The sequence below is a fragment of the Anopheles moucheti genome, chromosome 2 (genome assembly GCF_943734755.1).
Source record: "Anopheles moucheti chromosome 2, idAnoMoucSN_F20_07, whole genome shotgun sequence".
Lineage (NCBI taxonomy): Eukaryota > Metazoa > Arthropoda > Insecta > Diptera > Culicidae > Anopheles > Anopheles moucheti.
This window is the reverse complement of record NC_069140.1, coordinates 69,376,814-69,390,407: the sequence shown is the minus strand read 5'-3', so window position 1 is coordinate 69,390,407 and position 13,594 is coordinate 69,376,814. Positions and strand designations below refer to the sequence as shown.

Below are 13,594 nucleotides of genomic sequence, written 5' to 3'. Positions count from 1 at the left end.
GTTTGTCAGTGCTGCCAGTTTATCGATTTTAACGAACATGAAATTTTAAGCGTTTCTTGAGAAGCGATTTTTAAAATCAAATGCTTTTTATAACTGTTTTATTTATTTTCTTTATTGATCCATACCTTTCCATTTTTTTTGGTACATTTCAAATTTCTGTTTACTATAATTAATTTTGTAACATTTCTAACTTTATTGCTAATGTGCTGCAAAGACGCTCCCTTTGGGATATTTCTTTCAAACCCTGCGCATCACAGGCAAGCAGTTCTTCAATCAATTTCCGTTTACGAATATAAAACAGTAAGTTGCATATCAGTACAAATCCTTCGCCCGGTTGCACTTCATTCGTTACGCGTATTGTATCCAAATTCGCAACAATTTGTTTCACATTCGTCTCCAACACTTCCAGAAACGGAACATTGCCTCGCTGACCCAAACAAAGCAACGCCTTCAGCACCGTTAGGTCAATTGTAGGTTTGCACAACAAATTGGGCAACATTTTCAGCCACAGAGTAAATAACTCTTGGCCGTATCGACGCCAGAGCGAATCGTTCTGCACAATTATATCGCAAAACAGCACCAAAATGCGATTGCGAATGTCCTGGGGAAGTTTTGCCGTTATGTATACCTCCAGCAATGTTTGCAGCAGTGCTCGGGTTTCCTGATTTACCGACATGCAGTCGGTGTCGAGCAGCATGTAACGAAGCACCTGAAGCAGCAAGTTTGTGGCTTCGGCTCCACGGAACTTCCAGTTCACTACGCACCGTTTCACGTACTCCACAATCTTTCCGTACGTTTGGGATTTTTTCTTTCCTCCACGGAACTGGTCGTGAAGGCAACAGTAAAAAAAGCAAATGTTGAAATTGTGCCTATAGCAATGATCGTCTACCGTTTTCTCGGGTAAAATCGAAGCTATAGTTTTGGAACGCTTTCCTTGATTTTTTACCTCCGTGCCGGATTGATAATATGGAAACCCAGCGACAATGTGGGTACAAAATTTGGAGCTGTACTCTTCACGGAACCACCGTTTCATATCGTCGTTATTTGTCTCGGAGCTGTACTGAACGATTAACTCCCAAAGCTGTATGAAAATAGCCATAAGCAGTTCCAATGTTGCAGCAGCTTCCTGCGTTAGTGCATGTTCCTGCTGCATGTCGGTTCCAGTAACAGCTGGACGAACCTCTAGCCAGGATTCGAGCAACACCGGCATCAGCATTTCTACGTACATTTTTAGCTTTCGCCCATCATCAATACGGTCGCCCAACGAAAGGTCTTTATCTGTAACGGTAGATTTCCGGAACAATACGTCCTTGGGGCAGATTGTGTAGAGATGCTGCTTTCGTATTGGTAGAAACATGGTTTTGGTCTCATCGAAGATGTAATTGATTTGCATCGTCTTATTCGGTTGATAATCTGAAACTTTGGGAGCAAACCTGAGGGCAGAATTGATATTAAATGTAGGCCAGATGTAAAAAAAACCGGCAATCGATAGATATATTCTTACGGATTATCGGCATCTTCAGTTGGACGAGGGATTTTGTCAACAGGTTCCATCGCAGTATCCTTGATCGTTTTACAATCAATAAGAATCTTCAGTATACCCGTTAGCCGGGAAAGTACCTTTACCCTCCACCGCGTACTCGTTGATTGTTTATCCAGGTTGATCGTTAAAGTACGGCCCGGTTTAGATTCCGTTCGCAGTTTTGAAATCATGTCCAAAAACTGGGGCAGAATTTTGTCCCGATTTGCCACAATCAACTCCGGCAGGTACTGCAATAGTACGTCGAGTAGCAAGAGCGAATCTTCTTGGATTCGCGACTGAATGTGTGTCATGCTACAGCGCAAAAAAGATAACAGCACCTCGTAAAACGGTACCATTATTGATGGTCCACAAGCAGTCAATATGCATCCTAGCGTTTTATACGAATCCTTTCGCACATCGGGTTCTATATCAATGGACAGACTTGCGACATCTTTCACCACAGAGCTGAGCATCCTTTGTAGTTCCGAAGGCATTTTCGTGATGATTTCTCGCACTCCACGAAGACCCTCGGTTTTCGAAGACACATTGTTGAGTTTCAGCTTTGCAAGACAATCCTTCAAGCTTAGGTTTCTGCTAGACAGCACCGCTGCGTCAGTGAGATTCCGCTGCTTCAGCTGATCCGGTACGACAATTTTACGCACCTTAAAGTTGGTTTTCGTGATGTTGGTGCCTTTAGGGAGTTTGGCTCCTTTCAGCTTAATTTTAGATTTTTCCGCTTTTTTAAATTTTCTCGAATTTCCTCCCATTTTAAAGAATACTTTTTGAGAGTACGCAAAAGCACCGTCGAACACCCGTGATTCCAACAGCGATATAAACAAAACACATGTGCATTTTGACAACCAAAGCTCGATTATCGATCAAAACTATTACCACAGTCTATTATGATATATTTTTCACTGGACTATTGTAAAGCGATTGTGGTAGGTTTTCCACTCAGCTTTACATGTTTCCTCCGATTTTTGTCTATTTCCTTTGATTTTTTTTTACTTTCACGTTTAAACAGTATCATTTAACCATTGAAAATATCGCATTTTATCGTTCAAAAACGTTCAGCAACAGAGCATTTTATATATTTTCCTACCAACTTCGGTTTTACACTAAACAAAAACAAATTATGTACATTGCGATGAGCGAATGTATCTCCGCCGATTACTTATTTTCCTTTTGCTCCATCTCCTCCAACGCTTTCATCAGTTCCTGATCATGGCGCTCTCGTACTTTACGGATACATTTTTCAATATCGGCACGGTGCTCAGGGTTTTCCGGCGGATACAGCTGCCGCCTAGTATCGGTTACCCATTTCTCGAAATATTGCGGCTGATTGAACCAGTGGAACATTGCCACCGGGAAGGTCATGTAGAGTGCCATTTTCCCAATTTCCAACGCCCATCCTCCCATTTTGAACAGTCAGTGCTGAAAATCGAAAGATTTGATCAACCTAAAGCCACTCTTCGATTCAATGTCTACAGGAAAACTTACATAAATATTAATTTCGCAAGACGCACCTTCCTTCGTGTGTGTTTATGTTATTGTATTTTTTTTTTACTGCAGAGCCTCTGACTTTTCGTCGAACAGTTTGACGTTTTATTCTTTTGCCTCGAAGCACCTGGCATGTTCACACGAGTTTTCTTTCTGCGCGATAGAAAACTTGATTTTTTGCATTGTTTTCTGACCAGATACGGAAATCGGTGGTAATAAGTGTACACATTTCTCATAAACAATGGTAAGTAATGTAATTTAGTTATTCAGTGTACCATGTTTTGCTAACAAAACAACCATAACCTACACCCTGTTCTTTACGGCCATACTTACAGGGAAAGAAAAAGTTCATTGATAAAAAGACCGCGGTCACTTTCCGGTTGGTAAATCGAAGCCAACACGATCCACTGTACGTAGATGAGACTGCTCCACAGCACGTATTGGTACCGGTGAGAGTGCCGCCAAAGTACGCAAACTTAATTGCCAACGGCACTCGACCAGTTGTCGAAGGAAAAGTAAGTACTGCCTCCTGATGATGTCACTTGGAGAATTTTTTAACAGTGAATGGGTTCTACCTGTCTTTAGGTCGACGCTGCCAAACGTAAAAAAGAACAAGCAAAGTATGGCATCTTCTTCGACGACGATTACGATTACCTGCAACATCTCAGGGAGCCGGATCGCAATGAGGTTGTCTGGGAACCGGTTAATGCAAAACCACAAACCAAGCAACCAACTAAACCGGATACACATGAAGAGGACGATGTCCGCATTAAGCTGCCCAGTTCTGTATTTGCCTCCGAGTTTGAAGAAAAGGATGGTCTCATGAAGAAAGCGGTCGAAGTGACGCGCGGTCCACGTCCGGACTGGGATCCGGATGTAGTTGCAGCACTGGATGAAGACTTTGATTTCAACAATCCCGATAATGAGCTGGAGGATAATTTCATGGAGCTAGCGATGCAGCCTGGTGAGGGTGGCGGTGAAGATGATTTCGACGATGAAGGTGAACATGAGTTCGACTCGGAAGATATGGATGATGATTACTCGGATGAAGAACGGGATGGTTTGGGACCGCTCGAAGATGGCTATGGTCGGGAGGAAACAAAATCACGTTTTACAGAATACTCTATGTCTAGCAGTGTCATCCGGCGTAACGAGCAGCTAACGTTGCTAGACGATCGTTTTGAGAAGTTCTTTGAACAGTACGACGACCCGGAGGTGGGTGCATTGGACTGTGAAGAAATCGAAGGGTACGTCGAAACGAACGACGATGTTCTGTTGAGGTGTGCGGCTGAATTTAAGCGAGATCGTGACCTAAAATATGATGCAGAATTCGAGAAACAATGGATCAGAAAGCGGTGAGTGGAAAAGTGGGCAAATAGTAATATGTGCAAAAGTGGAACTAACTTTTGGTGCATCCTTCAACAGGCTTTCACAGATTGAAGCGGAACAGTCCGAAGAGGAGGTTGACATGGAGGTAGAGGATAGCGAAGTGAAAAAATGGGACTGTGAAAGTATACTTTCCACCTACAGCAACGCATACAACCACCCAAAACTGATCCAGGAACCTAGAAAGGCACGTAAAATTCTGATCAATCCCAAAACGGGTCTGCCCGAGAATGTACTCGGCGCAGAGGGAGGTAAATTAACGATGAAATCCATTGCCAAGCTTGAGCAGGGTGAAAGGTAAATAATAATTCTATTATTTGTCTTCATAATAGTTCAGCGAAACAAACTGTTTGTATCAATGACTTTATTTTTTGTTTTCTACAGTGAAAAACCAGTCGGCCCAAAATCACTCTGTGACGGAAGCGTTATTTCCACTCTCAGTGTGCTTTCGCTCAGGCCTAAAGACGAAACGCCTGAAGAAAAGCGTGAGCGCAAAAAATTACTCAAGGAGTACCGTGCCGAGCGCAGGATAGAACGCAAGGCAAACACGTTGGCTTTCAAGCAGGAAAAGCAAATTCAGGAGAAGAACAAGATCAACAGCCACATAAATTCGGCACAAAGGATCGTTTGAGTTGAACGATCATAGATTTGCCGTAAAGGTGTTTTTTTTGTGAGCTTTGACATCCACGTTACTTGTATTCAACTGTAATTTGCTTATATATAAATCAAATAATTCTGTAAACAATGTTTTTTGATATATTTTTTGCGTTAATTTTGATTTAGTTTTCTTTTGCTGTAAACATATGTGTATCACCATCGCTAGCGTTTTTGAAGCAATTAATCACAATCTCGTCAGAGAAATGATTTTATTTTGGCCAAACCAACTACCATAGTGATCGTATCAAAATAATACGATCGAACGGTGGTTCACAGCTCGATACTGTAGTGCACAACAATGCATCATGTGAAAAGGTTTCAGTTGAAATCGATTCAACTGAACTAACGTTACACGATGTTAGTTCATAAGTTTCAAAATACAAAAGGTAAGTAAACAATTTTATTGCATTCTTAAGTTATTATCCTTAACAATCATTTGTTTTCTTTCCATTGTCTATTATGTAGTCGACCAAAGGCGGATATCTTTTGTGGAAATTGCAGGCACTGAAGACTAAACCATTACAACACTAAATCGTTAGCTAACGACAAGAAGAAACCTCTCGAAAGATTGCTCACGTATTGCGCACAATGTATATCTTACACTACCGTAATCAAACTCAAGCTAAAAAGCTGATAGCATGTTCCCTGCTTTATTGGAAAGTATCAACATACCATCCAGTCTTGGTTGAAGTGTGGCCTGTAACGGTCGTTTGACATAGCGAAGCGTCTGTTGCGAAAGCATAAAACGATTCTACTTTAGAATGGATGCCTTATACACATCCATTCAAGCTGCTATTCTAGATGGAAATGTGGAACAGCTGAAGCAGTTGTTATTGTCCGATGAAACAGCCGATATGGACAATCGTTCGCAACTATCTATGCCGTACGCCGAACTGAAACATCGCAACATTTTCTTATCGGAAGAAATGGTACATTACGTCGAGTACGAACTCGTCAAGGCAAGCTATCAAAGCTATGGCGCAAACGCTTATCAAACCACGGACAATAGCTCATGCGCGAAGGGTACGGATGTTGCGGAGCGTATTGCACATATGGTGGAGTGCATCGATCTTATCATAGCCCACCATAAACCGAATTCGTACACGGATATTGATGAATTGCTGGTGCTTCGTTTGCGGCATATTTATGCCCATGTGTTTTTCCTTAAAACGCATCTACGCAAATTGCCCCTACTGCAGTTGCAGTTCTGCATCGCCGTGTTCCTGAAGCTAGTTACAGGCAAAGCGGTCAATGGATTCGACGTGTACGCATTTACTATCGACAAAGGCGGGTAATTGCTTGGCAGTGTTGCAATAGCGTACTAAGTTGTGTTTTTCTTTTCATTGTAGAACGCCTTTTTCGTTTTTTGAAATCAGTCCGAGACGGTATGACGAATGAAAAGAAACCGGCGATAAACCTGGAACGCTGCGTACAATATGTTCGACAGTTGTGTAATCCCACTGCCCAAAAGAAGCTCTCTGGCGTTCCCAAACGCATTGGCACTTATATTCAGATGAATGTAAAGAAACTTAATCCCTCCACATTGGAAGGCATCCACGAGGATATTTGTTTCGAAAAGGTTCCACTGCAATTGCAGCAGGTTTTGAAATCCTTGTACGAAAAAACGATCGATTGGGACCATCGAAAGCGATCGAGAAAAACGTACAAGGAATTGCATGAAACATACTTCATAATGAAGCAACATTATTCAATTCGCAAGGTATTAACATACATCGACGGCATGCGGGAAGGTCCATGCAATGATCCACCTCACAAGCAACCACCTGTCCCTTCTGCGGTCCGGATTCGTGCGATAAAGCGCACCCTGCAAGTGATCGGAGAAATGATTAAAAGCACACGAGAATCGCCCAACATTACGGCCAAACTAAATCGCGTACTTCAACTGATCACATCAGAAGCGCTGACGGAGCGAACGAAGGATTTGAGACAATTCTTTAGTCACGGTTATTCGCACGCCAAATGGGAGCTAGAAGCGGAAAGCACAGACCAACTTAGCATGGTGTTTCAGAAAATAGAGACAAACCTTCGCGAAGCTCGACGGTGGTTCGTATACACGCAGACGCAGCAGAATCTACTAATCTATCGACGGTATTTGGCCCACCTGAAGAGTTTCCGATCCATCGAGGCACTTCGTAGCTACATTGCCTTCGTTGGAACGGAATTCAAAGGAACTTTAATTGAAACTTTCCTACCTGAGCAACTGACGGAGGCAAAAATGCTTGTACAGTACATGTTGGACACTTCAGAATCATCAGGTCCTATTGACCCAGCAACGAGAAACGATCTGCGGTACATCGTGAAGGATTTACAACTCCGCATTGATGTTATTCGCATAGAAAACTCATCACTCGGGCGTACAATCGATGAGTTCTTTTTCCTTGAAAGTTACATCCACCAACCGACGGCAGCGTTTGATCGTGTGCGACAAATAGTAGACTGCATACTGTCCCGCACGGAGCTTTCCAAGCGACACAAGTTGGTACAGAAAACAGATTTGTTTTATGCCCGGGAATTACTAGCGCGTTTGCAAATGGCCGAAAAGGATGAAACGCGTAAGTACATGTGGAGTGCCATTTGGACCCGTTTGGGAAAGGAACAGTTTGGTGGGCTTGACACATTGCTAGGTCGCACCGAGCAACGCGTCGATGTGGCATTGGATGCAACGGTCAACACGATGCAGGCATTAAGTCTTCCATTACAGGATGACGAATATGTGCAGCTTGTGAATCGTCGTCTAGCCAAAAGCTACTATCAGAATGTGTTTGTGTTGGATAACAAATATCGCGTGTTGAAGGAGATCGTGAAAGATCGACGTGCGCAACGGATCAACACGCGTGAGGTGCTGGAGAAGCTAAAAGAGCTTCGGAAGTCGGACGAGCACATGTTGCAGCGAAAGTTCGACGAATTGCTGGACAGCATGGAAGCTATTTTGAGCAAATGCGACAGAAACACTGGCACATTATCGTCAACCACGGATCATCTAGCGCTAGAGTATTGCCTGTTGGAAGCATCAGAAATTCTCTGCAATTTGGCGCTATTCCGTGATAACGTAGTCGATCTGGCGTTGCCCATCCCAGTCATTACAGGGCGAAATCTGCGGAACTATTTGGCACATGATATGCTAGCGTACGATACGCTAACTGCCTGCAAAAATACTGTCGTGCAAAATGCACGATATTTAGTTGAACATCGATTTAAATTGTATGTTACCACAGCGATTAAGTCAACAACGCCATGTAAGGGCCAACAGTTCATAGGATTGCACAAAACGGCGCATTTTCGTGATATATTTGACCAACAAACCGAGTGGACAATCGATCAGGCTGATTTGTTTGAAATCGTTAGAAACTTTGAAACAAATCGTCTAGAGCAACGAATCCACGATGCACAACGATTAAACTCCGGCGTAGATGTGCTTCTCATGAGACGTACCATGCTCGATCAGGATATCGTATCGATGGCGCTGGATGGGAATCCTTCCCGATTTATTTCGCAGCTTATCGATTACGAACCAAGCAGTTCAAACTTATTTTATCTGCTCATGCGATATTTTAAAGATGAAGATCTAACTGAAAAGATAAAACTATTGATCGACAGTCCTGAAGTGTTTTGCTGTAATCTTGCACTGAAATACGGATTAATCGATGTTTTACGCTTGCTGTGGAAACGGTTCAGCGACAATGCAATGAAGACGCTGATAGCCACTGAAATGTCTTCCATTTTCACTCGACACTCAACAGAATTCATACGCGAACTTCTACTTTTGCTTCCATCGGAATGGTTTCTTCAGTTGCAAGATCATACGAAGAACACAGTGCTTCATTGGACGGTGCTACGTTCTGATCTGGAGCTATTAAAAATTGTGCTGAATCGATACAACATATTACTTAAATCGAAAAACTTATTCGGCGATGTCCCATTGCTGATCGCGGTGGTGTATCACGCGGACGAGGTTGTCCAACTACTGCTAGATCACGGCGCTGATCCATGGATCGAGCCAAAAGTCATACACACGGCAGCAATGCAAAAGAGACAGGAACTACTGAAACGATTTCCAGTAGATATAGGACGTATCGTAGCTATGCAGGCGGATGGCTATCAAAACAATCCACTCAGGGCGGCTATCGAAGCAAATGATTGCGAATTGTTCGTGATGCTTCATAAACGGTTTGGGTATGAGCTTCGCAAAGGCGATCTACTTCATTTAGCTGCCCGTTTAAATAGAGTTGACTGCCTGCGGTATATGCTTACAGCCGAAGCACAACATCCTGAACAACCGAGCTTAATTGATTCGAACAGCAAAGAATACTGCTTCACCCCACTTATGCTTGCATGTGCTGGCGGACATCGAGAGGCAGCTCAGCTACTGCTGCAGAGTGGTGCGAATGGTTTGTATCAAAATGAAAACAACCACAGCCCCTGGCATTTTGCCGTACATAGTGGGAAAAGGAGTATCCTTGCGCTGTTCCTATCGATCCCGAACTTGGATGTGAATTTGGTAACGAGGGATAAACGATCTGCATTAAGTATTGCGATCGATACCGATCAAACTGAAGCTCAGATCAACTTCCTACTAAACACTGTCGGTGTGACGGTTCAATCAGAGCACGTGCTGCATGCCTGTCTGCTAGGTAAAATGGACATCCTGAAGCTACTAATCGATCGTCAACCAGAGAACTTGGAAGTGAAGGATTTTCTACAGCGCACTCCTTTAATGATTGCAGTGATTTCGAATCATGCCACCATGACGCAATATCTGCTTGATCGTGGTGCCGATCGTAACTCTGTGAATTTACTCGGAATGAACTGTTTGCACGTTGCAGCGTTAAACAATTTAATCGCTCTAGCTAAAATTCTACTCGCAGCACAGGTTAATTTTGAGGCGAAAGACAATTTTGGACGCACTCCGCTGGTAGTTGCACTGGAAGCCGAACATACAGCAGTTGTTGAACAATTGATACAATGTGGAGCAAGTCCGAACAGTGCGTTTAATTATCGGTTTGAACATCATCGTAATGCCACTCTGCTGCACAAGTTTACGCTGGAAAAACGTCCCCGAATGGTTGAGTATTTGGTTAAGAAGCTTCAGTTTCCAACGGATTTAGTGGACGATGATGGCAAAACGGCGGAAATGTTAATAGAGTAGTAAAAATAAAACATTCAAAAATTAATCGTTTGACGAGATAATACGGCAAAACTGGAGAAATAAATAAAATGAAAAAAATCATTTTACGATGATAATTTACACATATGGTTTTGTTGTGTGTTTCGCAACACAGGTTTGACATGCCTGTTCTAATCTGCTGATCCACTCTTCCCGTTGGCCACGCTTTCGATACTAGACAGCCTCCGCTTACATCGGGGATGTAGCTCAGTGGTAGAGCGCTCGCTTCGCATGTGAGAAGTCCCGGGTTCAATCCCCGGCATCTCCAGACATTTTTTCGTGGATAGTTACTTTTCGGATGGTTTTTTATTTGATGCACGATTTCGATGGGATTTTTTTACAAATGCACTTAATTTGAATTAAACAGAAAGTGTGAGTGTACAAGTATAATAGTTAAGCAAAGAGTACTTCCATATCCAAATAAACCAATTAAACAAAAAATGGTTTTAATAGCCATAAAATTCAGTTTCGTAACGAAGAGCATTACATTTTATCAGAAAAGTTTGCAATTAGTACTACAGACAGTCTCCGAGATACGCAGTTTCTCTTATTCGTGGATTCGTAGAAACGTAGAAACCTAAATCTAACTAAAAGCTAAAATAGGTCGAAAATATCATCCTTTTTCATACATTTCAATGTTTGTGTTAATTTTTGTCGAATCCTGGTGCAATTTCGTTTATATTTCGAAGTCACAGAGTTGACTTCCTTCTCTGGACTTAATTTTTTCACCGAATCAGGCGATTTTAAGAAAGAATACATTAAAATCAGTTAGAAAGAAATGTTTTATGTGACAACAAAAGTTATTTTCGACTAATTTTCATCTTTTTGCTTGGATTTTGTGCTATAAACTAGCTCATCTGTCAAATTTCCAAAAACCGCGTATCTCCGAATCCGCGTATTGCCAGTACAGGCAGTCCCCGAGATACGCTATTATAGCGGACCGCTATAATCCGGGGCAAATCCGCGAAACTCGAATTTCCGCGTAAGTCGAATCCTGGTGCAATTTCGTTTTTATTTCAAAGTCACAGAGTTGACTTCCTTCTCTGGACTTGTTCTCTGGAAAGTTAGAAAGAAATGTTTTATGTGACAAAAAAAATTATTTTCGACCAATTTTCATCTTTTTGCTTAGATTTTGTACTATAAACTACCTCATCTGTCAAATTTCCAAAAACCGCGTATCTCCGAATCCACGTATAAGAGGAACCGCGTATCTCGGGGCTGCCTGTATTTATTTATCAGAAAAAAGGAGATATGTCTATTCGTGTTATCCAGTTATCCGGCTCCTGTCAAGTCCCGATGAGTTCGGAAGATCGGGGCTCCACTGTATAATTTTCCAACTTCAACCATTATTTAACATGGCGTAATGCGAAATTTTGTGATCTAACCTGGCGCTTCGAACAGATTGAAAATCATAACAAAAAAAAATCCATCAGTTTTGTTTTTCTCTCATTTTCCTTCACGATGGCTAGCAGTGTGCCACTGTTGCGAAATTCACTGCAAAAAGGGAACTACGTACCGTTTAAAGTAAGTTGGTTATGATTAATACCGTGTCTTAATGCTAAAACCTACGTATCATAAAGTTCAACGAAGGATCCCATCTGTAGATTATGAAACATTCCTCATTGGATTTGATTTCCTCGTACACCTTCTGTCCTTTCAGATTCAGCAACAATGTAAACATAGTGCGGCAAGTGCCAGTAATCAGCTGGAGAAAATTCGGGAGCGACTGGAAAGTGGACCAAATTTTCAAGACTTTGTGCAACATCCGGACTACAGCAAAGAGGAATGGTCCGCGTATGAAGGGAAGCTACGCCGTGAGAAGGGTGAAAATGAACGGTTGCGTTTACCACCCTGGCTGAAGACAAAAATTCCGATGGGTAAAAATTTTACCCGCATCAAGGAGCAGTTACGTGAGCTAAAGCTTGCCACGGTGTGCGAGGAAGCGAAATGTCCTAACATCGGTGAATGCTGGGGAGGTGGCGAACATGGCACTCAGACAGCTACCATAATGGTAAGACAGTATGGGAGATGTTTTTTTTCTTTTCCTTACTGATAAGAAGGTATTTAAAATAGGCGCCTATTATCAACATGTGTGAACGAATGGATGAAAGTGAATGTGATGGAGGAATGGTAACAGTTCTTAATTCTAGATTGTTTGTGGTTTTAGTTGATGGGTGATACCTGCACTCGAGGATGTCGGTTCTGCAGCGTGAAAACGGCTCGGGCACCACCTCCACTGGATCCGGCCGAACCAATGAATACGGCTACGGCCGTTGCCTCGTGGGGTTTGGATTACATTGTGCTTACGTCGGTTGATCGCGATGATCTGCCAGACGGTGGATCAAAGCACATTGCTGCAACGATCAAAGAAATTAAGAACCAGTTAGTGGGACCGACCTTTTTTATAGTCCAGTCGTTAGAAAACAAAATTTGTACAAATATTCTCACTTTTTCAGAAATCCTCGTATTTTCGTCGAATGCCTTGCTCCGGACTTTCGTGGTGTCATCGAGTGTATCGAAACTGTCGCAATGTCCGGACTGGACGTGTACGCACACAACATCGAAACCGTTGAAGCATTGACACCATTTGTTCGCGACCGTCGGGCCCGCTATCGGCAGAGTTTGGAGTGTCTGGCTAGTGTGAAACGATTCAACCCAAATCTCATGACCAAATCCTCAATCATGCTTGGGTTGGGTGAAACGGACGAACAAGTTGAACAAACGCTCAAAGGTACAGTTAAATGTACTGGACTTTATCAGCCGATAACAAGGAAACCACTTTTTCTCTGCAGATCTTCGTTCGGTTGGTGTCGATTGTCTAACGCTTGGACAGTACATGCAACCCACTAAAAGGCATCTGAAGGTGATCGAATATGTGACGCCGGAAAAGTTCAAACACTGGGAGGAACGAGGCAATGAGCTTGGCTTCCTCTACACGGCCAGCGGCCCACTCGTACGCAGCTCATATAAGGCGGGTGAATTCTTCATCACTAGCATTCTACGCAACCGGGCTACGGAAGAGTCATCGAAAAAACCGAAGGAAGACTCCGATACAACCAAGAGTGTGTAACATTTTGCAGCTTCGTATGTTCCTTCGGTTCCCACACAAATTGTTATGCTTTTGATGAGTGTATAGTGCAATAAATGTTATTCCCTCTATGTGGAAAAGATTAAATCTCTTAGCATACCTCTTTTCTTAGCATACTGTGCTGCTGAACGCTTTCCATTTCTTGCTCTATCCCAACAATCCTGTTGATTGGGACTATCGCAAAAATGTCTTCAACAAGGTGGTGATGCGTTTGCGCATGACCACCCACGTTCCTATCTACGTCGCGCAATGTTAA

At 42.7% G+C, this 13,594-nt stretch overlaps 5 protein-coding genes and 1 non-coding gene across 6 annotated transcripts; 4 read left to right on the top strand and 2 right to left on the bottom strand.

Annotated features, from left to right (window-relative positions):
- Window positions 1-99: 99 nt before the first annotated feature.
- LOC128297228 (testis-expressed protein 10 homolog) lies at window positions 100-2,289 on the bottom strand. The gene is made up of 2 exons (XM_053032836.1): window positions 1,505-2,289; window positions 100-1,433 (listed from the first exon to the last, which is right to left on the bottom strand). Exons 1-2 carry the CDS (start codon window positions 2,287-2,289, stop codon window positions 170-172), a joined length of 2,049 nt encoding a protein of 682 aa, XP_052888796.1. The 3' UTR covers window positions 100-169.
- Window positions 2,290-2,579: 290 nt separating this feature from the next.
- Window positions 2,580-3,435, bottom strand: LOC128309960 (protein PET100 homolog, mitochondrial). Its single transcript, XM_053046477.1, has 2 exons — window positions 3,023-3,435; window positions 2,580-2,956 (listed from the first exon to the last, which is right to left on the bottom strand). The coding sequence occupies exon 2, from the start codon at window positions 2,939-2,941 to the stop codon at window positions 2,693-2,695; it is 249 nt and encodes an 82-aa protein (XP_052902437.1). The 5' UTR covers window positions 2,942-2,956; window positions 3,023-3,435; the 3' UTR covers window positions 2,580-2,692.
- Window positions 3,142-5,152, top strand: LOC128309959 (protein LTV1 homolog). Its single transcript, XM_053046475.1, has 5 exons — window positions 3,142-3,266; window positions 3,358-3,537; window positions 3,608-4,377; window positions 4,448-4,705; window positions 4,793-5,152. The coding sequence occupies exons 1-5, from the start codon at window positions 3,264-3,266 to the stop codon at window positions 5,037-5,039; spliced, it is 1,458 nt and encodes a 485-aa protein (XP_052902435.1). The 5' UTR covers window positions 3,142-3,263; the 3' UTR covers window positions 5,040-5,152.
- A 674-nt stretch (window positions 5,153-5,826) lies between these two features.
- On the top strand, window positions 5,827-10,274 carry LOC128310881 (uncharacterized). The gene is made up of 2 exons (XM_053047623.1): window positions 5,827-6,352; window positions 6,415-10,274. The coding sequence occupies exons 1-2, from the start codon at window positions 5,827-5,829 to the stop codon at window positions 10,230-10,232; spliced, it is 4,344 nt and encodes a 1,447-aa protein (XP_052903583.1). The 3' UTR covers window positions 10,233-10,274.
- A 172-nt stretch (window positions 10,275-10,446) lies between these two features.
- Window positions 10,447-10,518, top strand: Trnaa-cgc (transfer RNA alanine (anticodon CGC)). Its single transcript has one exon. It is a non-coding gene; the product is annotated as a tRNA-Ala (tRNA).
- Window positions 10,519-11,684: 1,166 nt separating this feature from the next.
- LOC128297227 (lipoyl synthase, mitochondrial) lies at window positions 11,685-13,405 on the top strand. The gene is made up of 5 exons (XM_053032835.1): window positions 11,685-11,774; window positions 11,911-12,261; window positions 12,418-12,632; window positions 12,707-12,981; window positions 13,043-13,405. The coding sequence occupies exons 1-5, from the start codon at window positions 11,712-11,714 to the stop codon at window positions 13,318-13,320; spliced, it is 1,182 nt and encodes a 393-aa protein (XP_052888795.1). The 5' UTR covers window positions 11,685-11,711; the 3' UTR covers window positions 13,321-13,405.
- Window positions 13,406-13,594: the final 189 nt, after the last annotated feature.